Here is a 17,349-nt window from a genome sequence, read left to right as displayed (position 1 = left end):
GTGTAAAGGAGTTCTGCACTTAAACTTGACACTAGCATGCACTGGTGCAAATACAGATGACTACGTGAATCCATTATGTCATTATTGCTATCAAATTAATTTTGTTTTTGGCCCACAATAGGCTCTTTGAGAGAACCAACGGCTCATTGAGCTTGAGATTGGGACATAGGCTTTCATTATTGAGGGCTCAGGAGTTTAAACCTTTAGCATGCATGGCACTCAGAGGCCATGTGTGTGGCAACACAAGTGGGCTCATGCACTTTCATAGGCTCTACATGCCTTTCTGTTTTCTTTTATGACAGATTAAAAATCCCATTTCAAGTTAAAGTCTCTCTAGCGAATTAAGCTTCATAGTATGGTAGCAATTCATTCTAGCACTGTTAGTCTGAGAAGTGTGTGGATAATACTTTAAGTGATGTCTTACGGTATGTGCGGCTGCGGAGAGCGGCGTTCTCTGGACTGGGGTTCTACGGTGGCTGCGGTTGTCCCACAGGACGATCTGCCCTGAGTACGTACCACCCACCAATAGATTAGGATGAAAACGGGCAAAGCCCACGGACACCACAGGAGACTTGGAAGAAGAAGAAAGGACAAGATAATTAAGACAAGATAGAGAGTGAATGAGAGAGAAAGATAAAAAGAGAGGGGGCATGATGCTGATGAGTTCACTCTAAAGATCACGTGCAGGGGTGGGTCTTGAGTGAAAAACATAACAATGGAGGGGATTGTGGGCACAGAAGCTTTATATTACAGCACCATAAGCAGCGGGCAGCCGAGCGAAAAACGTGGCTTTTGTTGTGACAGCCTTGGCCTTGAACTTCCCCTCTGTCTTCACTTTTATTGGGTTTTCCGTTCCTTATGAGTGCCCGACAAATGAAAAGTGAGCTCATGCTTTCATACATTCATACGAATTCTCCCAACAAGAATCTCCAGGCTAACAACAATTTTGCTCAACGCTGCATCATTCTGCTCAGTATTTTTGTCAATTAGCTCCACAGGACAATTATTTCCTCTCCACTTCAGTAAAAACCAGCCTGCACTGAGACTGAAGTGCGACCGGTTTGTTTTCTTAGCGCTCGGCAGTCATCTGCTGTCTCCGTTTCACCACACCAGCTGCGGCCGCCAAGTCATGCAACCAGAGTTCATTTTAAAGTGACTGGAAAACAAACCAGAGTAAAAAGAAAACATGCTTTTTCTTTTCTTCGTTCCTTTTCTCCCTTTAAAAAAATACGGCTTCCAAAGACTTGAGAGTAGCCTCAGATGTGAGGCGGCATTTTAAAACAGACTTAAAATAAACCGAGCTGGAGGGGTAAAAATAAAGTTGAAGCATTGGCCATCAAAATATGCACACAGGACACCCAGAGCAAAACTGTTTAAAGCTTGAGGATAAAAAGACAGAAGTGTCGATGTTCAGACTCTTTTATTTGGGAAAAATTTTAACATAAATGAACTGATAATTGCTATGAAATTATATGAATTCATATATATTGGTGAAGATAATAATAAATATATTTTCAGACATATATTGGTATAATCAATATCAGATGGCTAGGCCAGCTCAGTTCTCCTAGGCTAGGCTTGCATGATGCTTCTAATGTCTAATGAGTCTGTGTTTTATAATGCAGCTTCTGTACACAACTGGAGCCTCTGTCAAAGGTAAATCAACTCCAGTAGGGTTATACCTTTACGTCTTGACTTTACGTTTTAAGAAAAAAAAAAAGGGATTCCCTATGGATGCTTGGATAGTTATGTGAACAAAGGTTTATATTACAGCATCATAGGCAGTAGCCAGTGAAGCGAGAAGCATGGCTAATGCGGTTCCACCTGGAACCTTTCCCAAACCAAAATGCTTTGATGTAGAGCTTCAACATGGAGCTTACAGTATATGGGTTCCCCCACCAAAATATAACAAAGAACCAATTATGACTTAATATTAACTCTCTTCTCTAAGAGGATGTATGTTAAAAAAAGAGGTTCCTCAGGGGTTCAAGGTTCCAAAAAAGGTTGTGTTGGAATCCTTTCCAACTGTAGTGCTCACACACTGAACTATTAAGGATAGCCCCAGAAAGACAAACCAAAGACAAAACCAAACTCTATTTAAACACTAGACATTTTTAGAAAGTGTGTTCTTTGAATCCCCATGAAAGTAAAATAGTGCTGTAGGGTTCCTCCCCAAAAAATCTCAAACCGAAAATAGCAAACCAAAAGAACACAAGGGTTGAAGATGTCTTTAAATACCTCTAGCTTCTAGCTCCCTGTAGGATTTCCACCTATAGAAGAAATAATATTTAAGATTCTACATGGAATCTAAAGAGTTTGGAATATTAAAAAGGCGCATTAAAGAAGCACTCTTGGCACATTCTGTGTCTTTGGGCTGCTAAATAATGCTTACGCTTAGAAAGTGCTTGCTTTAAAAAGAGATCCCGCTCTAAGATGGCCGAAAGACCACGGAACGTTTGCCTTCCAATGAATAAAGGGTGATATAAATTTCTATATGCCACTGTGACCGCTCTGATTAGTGAACATGTTCTAGTGCTTGTTAATGCTCTTCCGTTAATGATCAGTAAAGTGTTAATGCTGAGTGACAGCAGGGCACTGCAGCACCTAAACACCACTTCAGCAGCAGCCTCAGGCCTGACCTCTGAACCCACCTCTTACAGTCTCCCGTTTATTCTGACAGTCTATCGTTCTCTCTCTGTCTTTCTAAACTTTCATAAACTCTCTAGTCTATCTGCTGTAGTCATGTGTCAGAGACACGCTCACTCAGACTGCAGCTTCATTATTGGACTAATGAACACAAGCCCAGGTCACCACAACAAAAGGGTAATAACTCTGCTATGAAGCCATTAATCAAAGACTTAATGAAGTATTGCAACCTAAAACCTCCTCTCAGTGGAGTCAGGCACGGCCAACTCCGACCTCCAGCCCTACCACAAGCCTCCGCTTTAGCAATGTGCATTCTCCTCTGAGGCCTCAAAGCTAATATCAGACCCGTGGGCTGGATCCCAGTAAACTGCAGTTTAAACATCCCGACATCTATAAGTCTGATTTTGGCTTCATCAGACTTAATTTTTAAGAAAAAATCTAATAACAACTAAAACCAATCCAATAATAGAGCTGAAAATCCAATCATCATGATTAAACCATTTATTTACCATTATCAAACCTTGAACCTCAGCACTACCTCGAATGTTAACAAAGTAGAGTGACACATTATATATATTATTAGTGTTTGGTTAAATGGCAATGAAATACACCTGTGTTGATTGTTAATTCAATCCATGACCAGAAATAAATAACCATAAATTAGCGCTAATAAAATTGCAATGTGCTGCCAGGTGTTACTACTGAACAACTAACTCAAATCCGGCCTCCAGGATTTAATATTAGAGGCTGCTGTTAAGCTACAGACCTGAATCTAGTTAAAAACCACAAACAGTGGTTATGTATTAAGGCTACTTTTAATTTCACTTAAAACCATTAAATTTCAAATTTCAAACACCTTAAAGTACACTGCCCAGAAAAAAACACTATTGATTAATTTGTTTGGTTTGAGTACACAATGGAAATGATTTATCATCATGAGTCTTGGAATATGCCCCTCCCATCAGGTAAGTAAAAATGCTGAGATGTGATAACCTGACCAGATGTCTAAACCTGACTAACTTAATTAACCCCAGATCATAACACTGCCTCCAGAGGTTTGTACAGTGGGCAATATGTACAGTATGTGGGTACATTGCTTTTTTACCTTTTCCCACTGTTCCAAAGTCTAGTCTTTATGCTCCCCAGCAAACTGATGTCTGTTTTTCTACTAACAAGTAGTTTTCTTATGGCTACACAGCTGTTTAGTCCTAATCCTGTGAATTCCTATCACATTGTGCATGTGGAAATACTCTTACTTCCTTTCTTTCTACTGTTTACTGATTTACAACTTCACCAAGCATTTACAGTAAGTGATTAGGCCAATAAATTAAATGTAAAACCCTATTCTAGACCTAATTCACTTACTTAAGATAAGTTTTTGTTGGCATTCCTAGTAATTCATTGTTTCCCAGTTTATCTCCAGGGTGGCCATATGAGATATTAACATATGCTCAGATGTTATCTTTGTAGTTACATTGGTTCAGTTTTTATCATACATACTGTAATCAAGCAACAATGTTAAAGTTATAAACAGATGCTGTGTGCTTTCTTCATCACTGCCACCACATAAATCTAGGTTTGCTCACTCCACAGATAAGTGTGACTGCTCATATGAGCTCTTTAAAACCATAATGTAAACATGGCAGAGATGCAAAAAGATGAAAAGCCTGAATATTCACACCATATGTAGAGCCAAGCATTAAACCCTATTTGGCCCCTCATCTTATCCAGAGATTTACTTGAAATCTCAATAAACAAGCGCTACAGTGCTGTGCACATACAGCAACTGTGCTACTGGGATTAGTTCAATTTGCCCTGGTATAAGGACTTCCAGATCCTGCCGAATTGAAAATCAGGCCCTAGATTACAGGCTGTTCTTTGTGTATGTGTCATCATATAAAACTAACTCGTCTTTCTGGTAGCTTTCTGGGAGTTTTACCATCCTTTAAAACATCTAGAATGAGACTACTTAAGCAGAAACTTTAACACCCATCACCTAGCCTAAATGTACCTCAGTTTGTACTTATATCGCAGTTGTGCCATTTTTGTAACCTATTCAGTCATTGAAATTCAAAGAGTCTAGTCAAATGGTCCATTTCACATTACAGCCTCAGCTAGAGGCTCTCTTCAGTGAAGTCAAGATCCGATAATGATATTCAAACTGACAGGTTCAATAAAAACACAATCTCACAGCACGTTTCTGCCTTGCTGTGGAATTTAAATGGCAGCCTGAAATAAAAAAAAAAATAGCTGTCTCCATCTTCCAGCAAAAGCCAACTGTTTTAATCTTCAAGCCACACTTCACCAGGTCTACATACTTTTGTCAGATGAGGTTTTATATTAATGGGAAGCGTTTGTTATAGAATAATATACACAGCCACCCGATGATGAAAGATGGCATGAAGACAGGGATCACGGAGGGAAACACTCCTGTCTTTGTGCTCGCTCTTTGTTAAAGGGAGGGAGACTGGGAGGGGACGAGTGCGCAACAGACAGTGCATTCAGCAGCACAAATCCACCGCCTCCTCCTTCACTACCACAATCATATGGTTCCCAACAGAGCTTATCAGCTCCAGATGCACTCCTCCATCTTCCACAAGCATCCCTCGCTCTCTCCTTCTTTTTCTTTCCTAATGACACCGCACAGTTTTTGTCACTCTGTGGTTACTGGCGGAGGCCTCGTAATACCATATCTGCCTTTCAGAGAAGAAAGAAGAGAAAGCCAGAGAACGTGAGCAGTCGTGTTCTTTTACTCTCTCATCCTCACTCACTCAAGTTTTGCGCTCTGCATTCATTACCTAGTTCATTATTTAACTCTTGCGGGAAAGTAAAGTAAAATCTCCAGATGCATTAAAATAAACATGCTCTCACATTAATAATGCAATATCAGTCAAATAGAAGCACAGAAATGAAGTTTATCCACGTGCTGCAGAAAAAGGACATATGCAAAACATAACTTGCGTTTGACTTTGTCCTTCTGTTGAACAGTTTCAGTAATTAAGGACAGATTTTCACTGATATTACAATACGGTCTACAGGTGTTCTAATGTTCGATTTAATCCTCTTTAAGAATAAACATCTTATAGACATTAAAATGTTTTAATATCGACATTCAAAACCAAGCGATGGTATGTGTTGTAAGTTTAGTTAATAGTGAAACAACGTTTCTTCTTTTGCCCTTCCTCACAAGGGTCTTGGCTTTGAGTCAGAGTGCAATTCAGGACACTTTGCACTCATTTTAAATTACTCCATGCTTAGGAGAGCTGCCCTTACACTCTTTTTAAGATACCCCCATCAGGGACCCTAACGTTGTATGTCATTGTCATATTATTGTAATTAGCTTGCGCCGTCTTTCACCCAAACACAACAATGTTGTTTTTGAAAGTTAAAATTACTTTGATGAAATGACTTTGGGATAACATTCGATGTATGACCCATTAATTTACAGCGTTTATGCCGCGTCACATCCATTCGCACATTGTTCTACTGCATATACATCTGCGGTCCCTTAAGTTTATAAAACTGTTCAGAAATCACGGTCGAAGGGCAGGATGAACAAAACAGCTTCCCACACACAGTGCATCATCTCCCAAATGCAGAAAAACGATGCCAGTGACAGCAGATTTAGAAGTGAAAAAAAGTCAGGAATTAATATGTTGTGCTGACATGAGTGAAATGGCAATTTTATTTTTCGAAATTTGCAGACACAATATGATTTTCCAACCTATTTTGGTGCCGCTGTATTTTATAGAACAGACTTTAAGCCTTCCATCTATCCATTCTCTGTTCTGCTTATCCTGCATAGGTTTGCAGGGTGACTGAAGGGCTGCAACACATGGCAGGGCACAATCACTCTCTCTCTCTCTCACACACACACACACACACAGTATAGAAACACCATTCAGTGTGCACTGCCTATTGGTGGACTGCAGGAGGAAATCAGGGTAGACAATGGAAATCTACAGCACATAGGGAGAACATGCAAACTATGTCCACACAGACCAGAGACAAAACCCCTAAGCCACCATGCAGCCATTAATAGACGATTTCACCCGAATACCAATTAAATACACTATTGCCACATATGGATGCAGATAATTGTATGAAATATCTGATCATCACAATATACAGTATGCTGGAGGATTATCATTTCCCTTCACTGGAGCCATGGGACTCAAACCTGTTCCAGCATGGCAATGCCCCTGCATGCAAGACCTTGCCAAAAAAAGACAGGGATTTCCAAGGTTGAAGTGAAAGATCTTGAGCACTTCAGAGCAATCACTCCACAAAATACATTTGAGATTAATTGAAATGCTTACTTTTTAACCAGAAATGTGCCTTTATTAATGCTCTTGTGGCTACATCGACAAATCCCCACTGCCGCACACCAAAATATAGTGCAAAGCCTTTCCAGGAAGAATAATATTTTATAACAGCAATCAGAGGAATACATTTGGAATGGGATTTTCAATTGGCTAGTGTTGCTGACAGGAGAGTTAGCGTATGCCACCTCCAAACCTAAAAACATGACAAATTTTGTTCTCAACAAGCAACTGATTTCAGCGGCTAATGAGGTCATTAATGAGGTTTGAATTTGCAAAAAGTGTGTTTTCAATGACTGACAGCCTCAGTTTAACACACACCCGTGTCTGGTGCAAGTGATCCCATATTATTTACTGTGCCATTATATTAAATGTTCAGAAAAAAATTTATTCCCTTTTAAAAAAGCAAATGACATAAAAGGTTAACATCAGGTTAATTCAAAGTTTAAAATATTTGAACAAAATAATGTAAAAAAATAATTTAAAAAATAGGTCTTTTAGGGATCTGCAGTTCTCTCTAAAGGGTCAAATTTTGTCACCAGAGTATGTCTTATACTTATATTCCATACCAGCAGGCACATTGGCCAGCAGAAACGCCTAGATCCAGCTATATGGGTGTGTAATAAACAGACGACAGAGTGGAGGTCTCTGCCCTTCCTTTCTGAGCTATGTGTGGTTTTGAGGCATTTCCATACTGCTCATTGTGAGCCAAATGTGGCTCTATACTCTGGCGTTATTCAGCAGGCCTCTCTCCCAACTCCTACGAATATGTCTCCCTGTTAGCCAGGCACCCCTCTGGAAGCCTCTGGCATCCAGAAAAGCTTCACCCTGAGTCATCCTGGGCAAAAGACATGAAAGATAGCAATAAAAACAGTGTGGTGGGGGAGAGCAGTATCTGCAGCAGCACCAGGGCTTTTCAGGGTGTGCTCTTGATGTGGCTGGTGGCAGCCCACTTGAGAGGGCCATGTGATGTTACTGGAGAGCCGCCATAGTGAAGGGCCCAAGAGAGCCATGGAAAGAGAAGAGAGACCCACCACACCAGACCACAGTCCTGCACAGCACATACAGTCCTGAATCCGGCAAAAGTCATTTAGAAATACTCCATGACCAGTCCAAAACCAGTGCAGAAAGGTGCCAAAGTGACCCAAACACTGCCTTAAACAAGACAACAACACACCAACACCAGAGAGGGAGACTTAAGCATTAAAGAGGGGAAGAAAATTAGAAAAGTTGAGCAAGTGAAAAAACAGAAAGCATGGCAGAAGCATCATCTTTACATTACAGTACATTTACAGTAGAGATACATGTTACTCTTAACCGTATACATTTAAAGACACAGGGTATGCTTTGTTGCATTTGATTTTATTCGATGGTTAAATCTTAAATGGCATACATGAGTTTTACAACAGCATCATGGATATGCTGTTATGGGGGTGGCCCTGGATCAGAAGGTTGCAAGAGGGTTAATTCTAGTTCCACCAAGCTTCCACTGTTGATCCAGGACATTAACCTTCATCTGTCCTGCTCCGGATGAAAATTATATTATGCTCACGTGTACCAAATATGAGCACACTTGGATTCTGCCTTACTATGACCCTGATTTTTACTAACATCCAATATAATACAGTATAATGAGGGTTAATTTGTTTGTACAATAGGATAAAAACATAATAAATAGTCAGCCTTTAGTGAGTAATTTACAAAGAATAATTGTGGGAATTAAGGGCGGTACAGTGGCACGGCATGCAGCATTGCTACCTGTTTAACCTGGTTCAGAGACCAGGGTATTGTCTGTGTTTCGAATGTTCAGGATTCATTGACTGTCTCCATGTGTGTCTCTTTCTGGCTGGCTACTGTACAGTGCTATACTGTAAAAAAAAAAAAAACTGCACTGCAGTTGACTGGTGTTCCATATACGCAGATTGTATTTTTACCTTTTAAATTTCTCTGACCATAAAAAACTTCCGCAAACCTAATAAATGCATGTTTTTCTTTTATATATGTTGTGTTAATATTTAATTCTGCTGCCTTTAGATTAGTTTACGGTGCACAATGTGATGATCAATTCATGTGTAACAGTTTGAGACCTGGAATATGTCTGTGCCATTATGGAAGAAAACCTTTATTGATGTGATAACCTGGTCATTCTTTACATTCAACTGACTTCTGTTATCAGCTGACTTCATTTTATTGCCACATAACATTATAACGTTGCTGAGCCAGGACTTGACCAACTGAAGCAACCCCAGACCATAACACTGCCTCCAGAGGCTTGCACAAGTGGGCACTTTGCATGATTGGTATTGATACGTATGTGCTTCCTTTCTTAACCTGACTCAATCCGAACTCATCAGACCACTTATCCTTTCTTCACTGCTCCAAAATCTACTCCTTATGTTGCCTAGCAAATTGAAGCCTAACCTTCGATTAGTCTCATTAACAAGTGGCTTTTCTTATGGCGACTCAGCTTTTTAGTCCCAAACTTTTAAGGTCTCATTGCATTGTGTTTGGAAATGCTCTTAGTTTAACTATATAATTCAGCTGTGATTTTTACTGGTGATTTTGCTTTATGATGATTTTCAATCATGATCGTTAATATTTTTTTCCTGACCATTTTTCTTCCGCTAAATTGATAGTTCAACACCATCCCTCCAGGTTTTAATAACATGTTGGACCGTTCTTAATCTAATTCCAGTAATTTTATTGTTCTTTTTGCTTGACACAGGCCAAAAGAAATATTGACCCTTATAAAAGGCCAACTTTTTTTAGCTAGGGAATTTAGTAACAAATACTTAAACTTCTTTTACAGCATAAGTTCACATTTTTTGTATTGATTTATGTACATTTTTGAATTATTTTTATTGTGCTTCCATGACTATCACTATCATCATTACTGCTTGTTCTGAAATAGACATCCTACCCTATATAATACGTAACCAACCGCTGGAGTAAAAGTTTCAGTACAGTTCAGTTTTACTCTTGAATTTTTTTTGGATGACTAGCTTCACTTTCACATGAGTCATTTACACAAGCTTAATTTGCTGACATGATGTCATCTCATTTCAAATTTAGTTGGGCAAAATAATACTTTTTTTTCCCATTTCTGCTCAGTTGCATTTTTCACGGTCAAAATTAACCACACTTGCGTTATACTGAAATGTAAGTTTTATTTAGCATTAAAAATCCATACAAACGTCACACATCTGTCTCTCTAAAAAGTGAACCCCAATTTAACTCACACCTGACTTGATGCCGTATCGTTTTCCTGTGTGTGCTGTGATCTGAACTGTTGCGTTAACGGATTTCACTGCATATATAAAACCAGGTACATTCAAAGCAGCTCTGGAGGTGAATCATCCACAGGAGATAAAACTCTGAAAATCTGATTGCACAATGGTATTTTCCAACCCACTTTAGTTTAAAATTGAGATTATGGTACTGTCCTGATGTGACCCCATTAGTACAAGAAATAACCAATTTTATATAAAGATATCTACCATGTTATGAAGGCAGTCTGTTTGTATGATAATGATGCTCAAGCCTCATTCGCTGTCATTCTGTCTATAATCATGCTTGGACATTTTCTCGTTTATGCACTTGGATCTATTTATTATTTTTGACATGCAATCAAATCCTATGTTGTTATGAAAATCTCATTGCAATGACTGGCTGACGGTGCACTTGATCGCATTTCCCACTACGTTACCGCCTGCACAGATGTTCATAAAAAAAAAATTTGAGAACATATAATGCTATATTGCTATAATTTTATGCCTTATTTTAGTGCTCGTGCTATGATGACAAAAATACACACTTCTATTTTTTTTTAAAGTAGAAGTATTTTTACTCAAGTGAGGTTTTTGGTCACTCTTACCACCCCATCTCGCGTTGGGGCTCGTCATTAGTGAGGAAAGCCATGACAGGCAGAGGTGAAATGGATTGAAGAGAGGTTGAAGATGAGTGTGTGGCTTTTTCAGGCTGCTCCTCGGGGAGGAGGGGATGAATAGCGTGGTTTCGGTGGGTTTAACAGCAGAACATGCTCACACATTAAGCTCCATCTGATTCCTGTCTAACGAGCACCAAACGCCTCTGGTGAAGAGTCCAGCCCATGGAGGAAAGCGGTGTTTGTGCAAATCACCCCAAGCCCTTTCATCCTCAGCCACACAGCGGAACGCCGTTGCCTCGTGTGCCGAACGACTGGAAATTGAAATCATCTCCCATCCCACAACCTCCCACCCCTCCGCTTCAGTTCTCTCCCTCACGATTTTTTATTTTTGTCTCCTGCACAGAAAACGTCTGGCGGAGGCCCAGGCCACAGTGACAGAGGTGAAACTGTGTTAAGTTCCCTTTCTTCCCCCATTCTCCCCTCGCCTTGCCTCGCCTCGCCTCTGCCATCACAGCGAGCGGTCAGATTGAAAGTGAGGTGCAGACACACCAGTTAGTGACCACAGAGATGTACAGATCAGACCTTTATGATCATCATCACTCAAACTCTCACTGAGCCATACTCACCACACTGAAACTTCCTCTGGTGTGATCATTCCAGGCAGAAACAGTAATTCAAAAAGAATACTGGTTTTGATTTTAAACGCAGCTGCTTCGAAACCATAAAATGCCAGCCCAGATAATGTAACAGTAAAGCCTTTTTATAAAACAGTAAGCATTTTTCGAAAACGGGTTGCGCTTAATTACAGCAAAAGCATGTCCATGAAATAATGCAGTGAGATGTGATAACATGTGAAAACTACTGCTGCAACTAATTAAAATCCCTTCCTGAAAATGAGACCAGGCATATTTTTACGATGGCTAAAAACGTTACACGGGCGCTTACAGGAGTGTGTAGTACTCTGTGTGTGTTTACACATGTGTGATGTGTCAGTTAGGCACACTGGGTGTAGGAAACGGAGCAGGCACACGTGACGGCGGTCCATGTGGGTGGGCAAACATATGTGGCTGGCAGGATTAGGAAGTGGTAGGCCACATCTTTTTATACAGAAATATCCCTATAATATCTGGCTCTCGTAGGAGTGTGGAGAGCCTCGCACCAGGCTGTCGCCTCGCAGACTTGCTTACTCGGTCGTCTCTCGCACTTCATCTGGTTTCTTTTATAATTAGCGTCAAAACCTACCCAATGCTTTTCACACTCTGATTGTAGTACTTTTCTGTTCCGAATGAATTGGACATTTTCCAGGATGTCGCGTTCTGTTCAGCTGCTCCTCTCCAAAGCACTAGGAGCCATTAAGTTTCACTTTCCTTTGTATTTCGCTCATTCATGTTGCAATTTAAAGAGCCATGATCCAAAGGCATTATTAAATAGCCATTGTACGGGCAAGCACATAAGTTTGTGCCCCCCGTTTTTTCTTCTTTTTTTTTTATATAAAAAATATTCAAATATCCAGAAGTAGTTGTAAGAGCCAAGGTTAGACATACTGTCGGACATACTGTTCACATTACTTTCAGCTTTGCTACATTTTTTGACAATTCTGTTTATTTAGCAGGCCACACTGTAACAGATTTGCATGTGATGGTAGAACGGGAGTTACATTTACCTGGCAGTGGTAGATGTACTCAGGCGTGGTCTTTTTAAATTTCATATTCCAAACTAAAGCCACACCGTCTGGCTCATGAGGAGCATCTTCGTTGTTGTTATATGAGGCCACCAGCAGTTCTTGGTACTGGACAGAGAGAGAGAAAGAGAGAAAGGATATTGCAATCATACATTGCATAGCTAAATATTTGCGTGGTCACCTGGGTAATGCTTCTAAATATAGTTCTGAAAAGTACACGCTTTCCAAATTTTTTTGTCTCAACCATAAGCAGTGTTCTAGTATTCACTGTGTGAAAGGAACATTTTTTTACCACCATGCTTGTTAAAATGCCTGAGTACCCAACATGACCTTTAGAGGAAGCCTAAGCAAGCTTAAAAAAAAAAAAAAGTTAGCTGTCAAAATATGTTATAGGCAGAAAAACCTAATTTTGGACAAAACCTAAATTTTTTTCATCTGGCTGCTTGCCAAGATTCCACCACAGACATTTTTTCCTAGACTGCCACACAAATGTACAATTACCATAGACAATCATGTCGACACATTTCCGTGTACTGAGAAAAAAACAGACAACCTGTTTACTTCAGGGAACTTTACGAAGGAACTTGTTGGGGGATCAATAAAAGTTTATGAGATTTTTTTTTTTTTTTTGAGGAATGCCATTATAAATTCTTCAGTTAAGAATATTTACTTGAAGCTGTCAGCATATTCTCCTCTCTTTTCCAGACTACTACTTACCCTTTAATTCACATACCCTTCTTAAGGGCTTTGGTGTCTTAAAGTCCGACCGAGCCATCTAATAGGACGAGAAGCATTCCACGAGTGATAATAATGGACATTGTCACCACTGGGAAAGTAGACCCCTTAAAGCTTAGAGCATTTTAGCCATTATTTTTTTGCCTGTTTTGTTTTTTTTAAACATATATAGAGCTCAGGATTGTGCAGTATAGAGTGACATATCTTTTTTTTTTTTTTTAGCACAAAATAGGTTATATAATGAACTGAATTTTAGTTCATTTTAACCAACTTCCTCAAACACAACTAAGCAAAAAATTTTAAACTGGGTCACAAAGGTAAAAGGTATCCAAAAACCCAAATACATAGTTTGCAGACTCCCCGTTAACACATTCCAGAAAGGCTCCTATATTGTTGTTAGTTTTTCGACTGCTCCTGTCGAGGGACCAGGAATCCCCAACACATTGGCCCTCCGGATGCAACCCTCCCAATTTTATCCAGACATGGTACCAGCACTGCGTGCAGTGGCTAGGTAGTATAGGGTAGGGCAACCCACCAATAGCAGGGCTCGAACCTGGATCCTCAGATTCCCCTTAACCTACAGTACAACCTAGAGCCTTAGCCACCCGAGCTCCCACTCCTCCTATGGGTTTTAAGGGATTTATTAAACTGTTTGTATCACTCTGTGTCCAGGCTGCGTGAAAGTAGGCCTGACGGTCGACCTTACTGAGAAGAGAGAGCAACTACCTGTCAAAAAACAAATTCAAAACTAGTCACAGAAGCATTTTTAGCAAGAAAACACACCCGATAAGGTTAAGTCGTTCTGGATCACATCTGGATTATCAGATTTCTTTTATTTTACGGCTACAAAACTACCTAGGTTCTAACACAAGGCTGAATTCCAAATCGCTCTCCAACCCCTGATCACCATCGGTGTGTGAGACAATGGACTGTACAAACCACTAGGTTTCCATTTAACGCTGTTTGGGATTCAACTCCAGAACCTCAAAGTTAACAGAGCTGATCCTTTAAAGTGGAATAAGTTTTACAAGACTTACAAGATTTATTGTCCATTTTTTATTCTTTCATCCTTTTGGCTACGTAGTACCAGTAAGAAGTTAAAACTACTTTCCTTTCACACTGTTGATCATCAGGAGCAAAATAACTATGTAATAAAAATAACAAGTAATAATGTGTTGATAATAAAGTGTTTGCTAAAAGGTTGTATAAAAGCAATATTACGCTTAAGGTTGTGCTGTTTGGCTGGATATACAGTATATGTAGCACAGAGGTGATCCAGCAGAGTGATATTGCCTAAGTGAATCATATTATCATTAATTATGACTAATATGTCAAAATATATTTGTTACCCCATAATATTAATTTGTAATAGTTTTATTTTATTGATTGATTAATTGATGAATTGATTATTCAGCAAAAACATGGCTCAGTTTCATAAAATTTTTTTTTTTTTTTTACAAAGTAATGAATGAGCAACAAACAGTAGTTAATAAGGTTAAAGTTATTTCACACTGGTGCATCATGTCACCACTTTTAACTTTAAGAACTTTGTACTTATGCAACTCATATTTATCTTTAAGTGGAGGCTATGATTTCTTTCTTTATTTATTTTTTCTTTATTCGTACTGGAGATGTTAACACAATGAACAAATCTATAAACTTGCTACCCCTTCCGAGCTAATGTCTTTAGCCACTTAACTATTCTCTGCTCTGAAGAGCTGCCTTCAGCTAAATTATTTACATAAATCCATGTGCTTGCATAAACCGCAATGGAGGATCTGTAACAGAAGCCATGCTGGTTCATGTTTTGCACTTGCTTCAGCCTGTTTTCTTTCATACATTAAATGCTCTGCTGCAGATTTTTTTTTATTTCGGTCCAGTAAGTCCACATCTGGAGAACTGTGTTTGTTTCAGTGTTTAACAAAACGAAGCGACTTCCAGTATAATTAATGCTTTTTTTTTCCCCAGTACAGAGAAACATGTCAAACTACTTGTCTGTGATTATCACACGTCCACTAGAGAAGATCAGGTAGAAAGACACTATAAAATTTAGTTAAGCAAAGAAAAAATGGTAATACGGCATAGTAAAATCAGTCAATAAAATGAAAGCAGGAGCATGTGCAGATGAGAGGGAAGATGCCCCTGTTAGATGAAATGAAAAAGTGCTGACAGGTATGATAGGTCAGAGGGTGAGGGGAGTCTACCTGAGGGGACCAATCCAGACAGGTGATGACCCGATGCTTAGACCAGTGCTCATCGTAGAACAGACGATTAAAGGACAGAATTGACCCTCCCTGCAGGTCTCTGTGACGGAAAGAGAGATAGCGAGAATGATAGACATGTAACTAGTTCATCCGAAAAGCCACCTCCACTAGAAAATTTCACTAATTTCAAAATCTACAGTTCCATACCACATAATAACCGGGAATTTGAAGTACCCCCAAAGCTCAGCGTGCAATTTAATGTGCTATCTGCAAACGCATTCTTAAGAGCTCATGTTTGGAATTATCATTCAAAGTGAATAAAAGGCTGTACATGAATAAGAGCGTTTCTTTGAAGAAAACAGAAGCACAATGCAAGGGTCCACACTGATGAGTCATCGGTTACACACACACGCACTTGCGAACACATGAATGCACATACACGCCCTGCTTTACCCTTCTTTATCCTCGAGATCTCGTCCACTGTAATCAAAAAAGATGTTGGAGTCTTCAGCAAGAGCTCGCTCCATCACACGAATGCTGCGGTCAAAGAAGATCACGAACTCCTCAGAGTGCAGAACCTGCTGCTTCTCCTCTTCTGTCAGCTCCCGTGGGTGGCCTAACACACACACACACACACACATTGTATATTTGCATACTGTATGTATGTACATATATATATATATATATATATATATATATATATATGTGTGTGTGTGTGTGTGTGTGTGTGTTTACAAATGCACATGCAAAATAAACAGAGTTTCAGTGTAAATAAACAGGAAAGGCAATGCATTTACACAAATTAGAGAGACACGGATATAGAAATTGGTGTTTATAGCTTTCTTAACAAAATAAACAAATTTAGACTATAGAAATCAGAGCACAAATATTAAATATAAAACAATAAGATATATAAAAAAAACAATAAGATATATGTAATAACAAGAGCTGAATCTTAAATAACACCTGCATTACAGTACAGTAAGTGCAGTCTTGTTGGTTACGCAGATACGCCAAACATAACATCCTACAGAAAGAACCACAAAGAACAGAAATAAGCACACGCAAATAAGTGAATAAGGAAATAAATTTATCAACGCACATCCAAAATCCCCTAGCCCATTTCTCCATAATGACTATGTGGTCACTTTTCTCCCTTTTTTTTTTTTGATGTTATTGGGTTCCTCCATTTTCTCCCAGACCATTAGAGGCCCTCCACTTTGATCTTGGACCACTTGATTCTCATGGCTCTCTTTTTTGACGACTCATAAGGAAGACGAAAGCCTGATCAAAGTCCCAGCGGAGTCAAAGCACCCATGCGCTCTCGCAGCACAGCCCCGACAAGGCCTCTCCTTAGCCTGCTACACTTATTTACTCAATACACACGTACAAAGAATGCACTCTGTGCAGCCTTTGAAGTCCACTTGCTGGGGTCAAGTGACATTAATTTTGAATCGGGTTTGACCCACAATGCTGAGAGCTGATAAGCGGGACCCCTGACCACAGAGATTGGTATCTGATACGGCGGCGGGGGTCACACGCGAATAGCCACGCAACGCTCCAATGGGCCTGCTTGGTGACTAAGAGATTCCTAACTTGTGAGACACTCTGCTCAAGCTGGCATATGTAGATGAAACATACATTAAAAATGTTAGCAGTTTGTTAAGTATGGAAATGTCGATTAACATGTTTTAATTCATTTAAGTTGTGTTTCTTCTGTTCCCTCTTAACACCGGCAGGATGAATCAGACTAAACTGCACTAAAAATTTATGTTACATTTACAGCATTTGGCAAATGCCTTTAACCCTAGCGGTTTACAGAAGAGGTTGTCTCAATGGAAAACATGTCCTCCATCTAGAAAGAACAGGTTAGAA

The 17,349-nt window shown here is 39.5% G+C and overlaps 1 protein-coding gene across 3 annotated transcripts in view; it reads right to left on the bottom strand.

Moving 5' to 3' along the window:
- LOC128519395 (cytoplasmic dynein 1 intermediate chain 1) overlaps nucleotides 1–17,349 on the bottom strand; it is a 70,797-nt gene that overhangs the window by 17,545 nt on the left and 35,903 nt on the right. For all 3 annotated transcript variants that reach the window (XM_053493114.1, XM_053493113.1, XM_053493115.1), the window contains 4 exons: nucleotides 15,928–16,090; nucleotides 15,475–15,574; nucleotides 12,518–12,643; nucleotides 425–571 (listed from right to left, as the gene is read on the bottom strand). In XM_053493114.1, the coding sequence (XP_053349089.1) occupies nucleotides 425–571; nucleotides 12,518–12,643; nucleotides 15,475–15,574; nucleotides 15,928–16,090 (536 nt within the window). The remainder of the gene's footprint in view (nucleotides 1–424; nucleotides 572–12,517; nucleotides 12,644–15,474; nucleotides 15,575–15,927; nucleotides 16,091–17,349) is intronic.

Source organism: Clarias gariepinus, chromosome 3 (genome assembly GCF_024256425.1).
Source record: "Clarias gariepinus isolate MV-2021 ecotype Netherlands chromosome 3, CGAR_prim_01v2, whole genome shotgun sequence".
NCBI classification, from domain to species: Eukaryota; Metazoa; Chordata; class Actinopteri; order Siluriformes; family Clariidae; genus Clarias; species Clarias gariepinus.
Note: the sequence above shows the minus strand (reverse complement) of the source record. Positions and strands in the feature narration are given on the sequence as shown.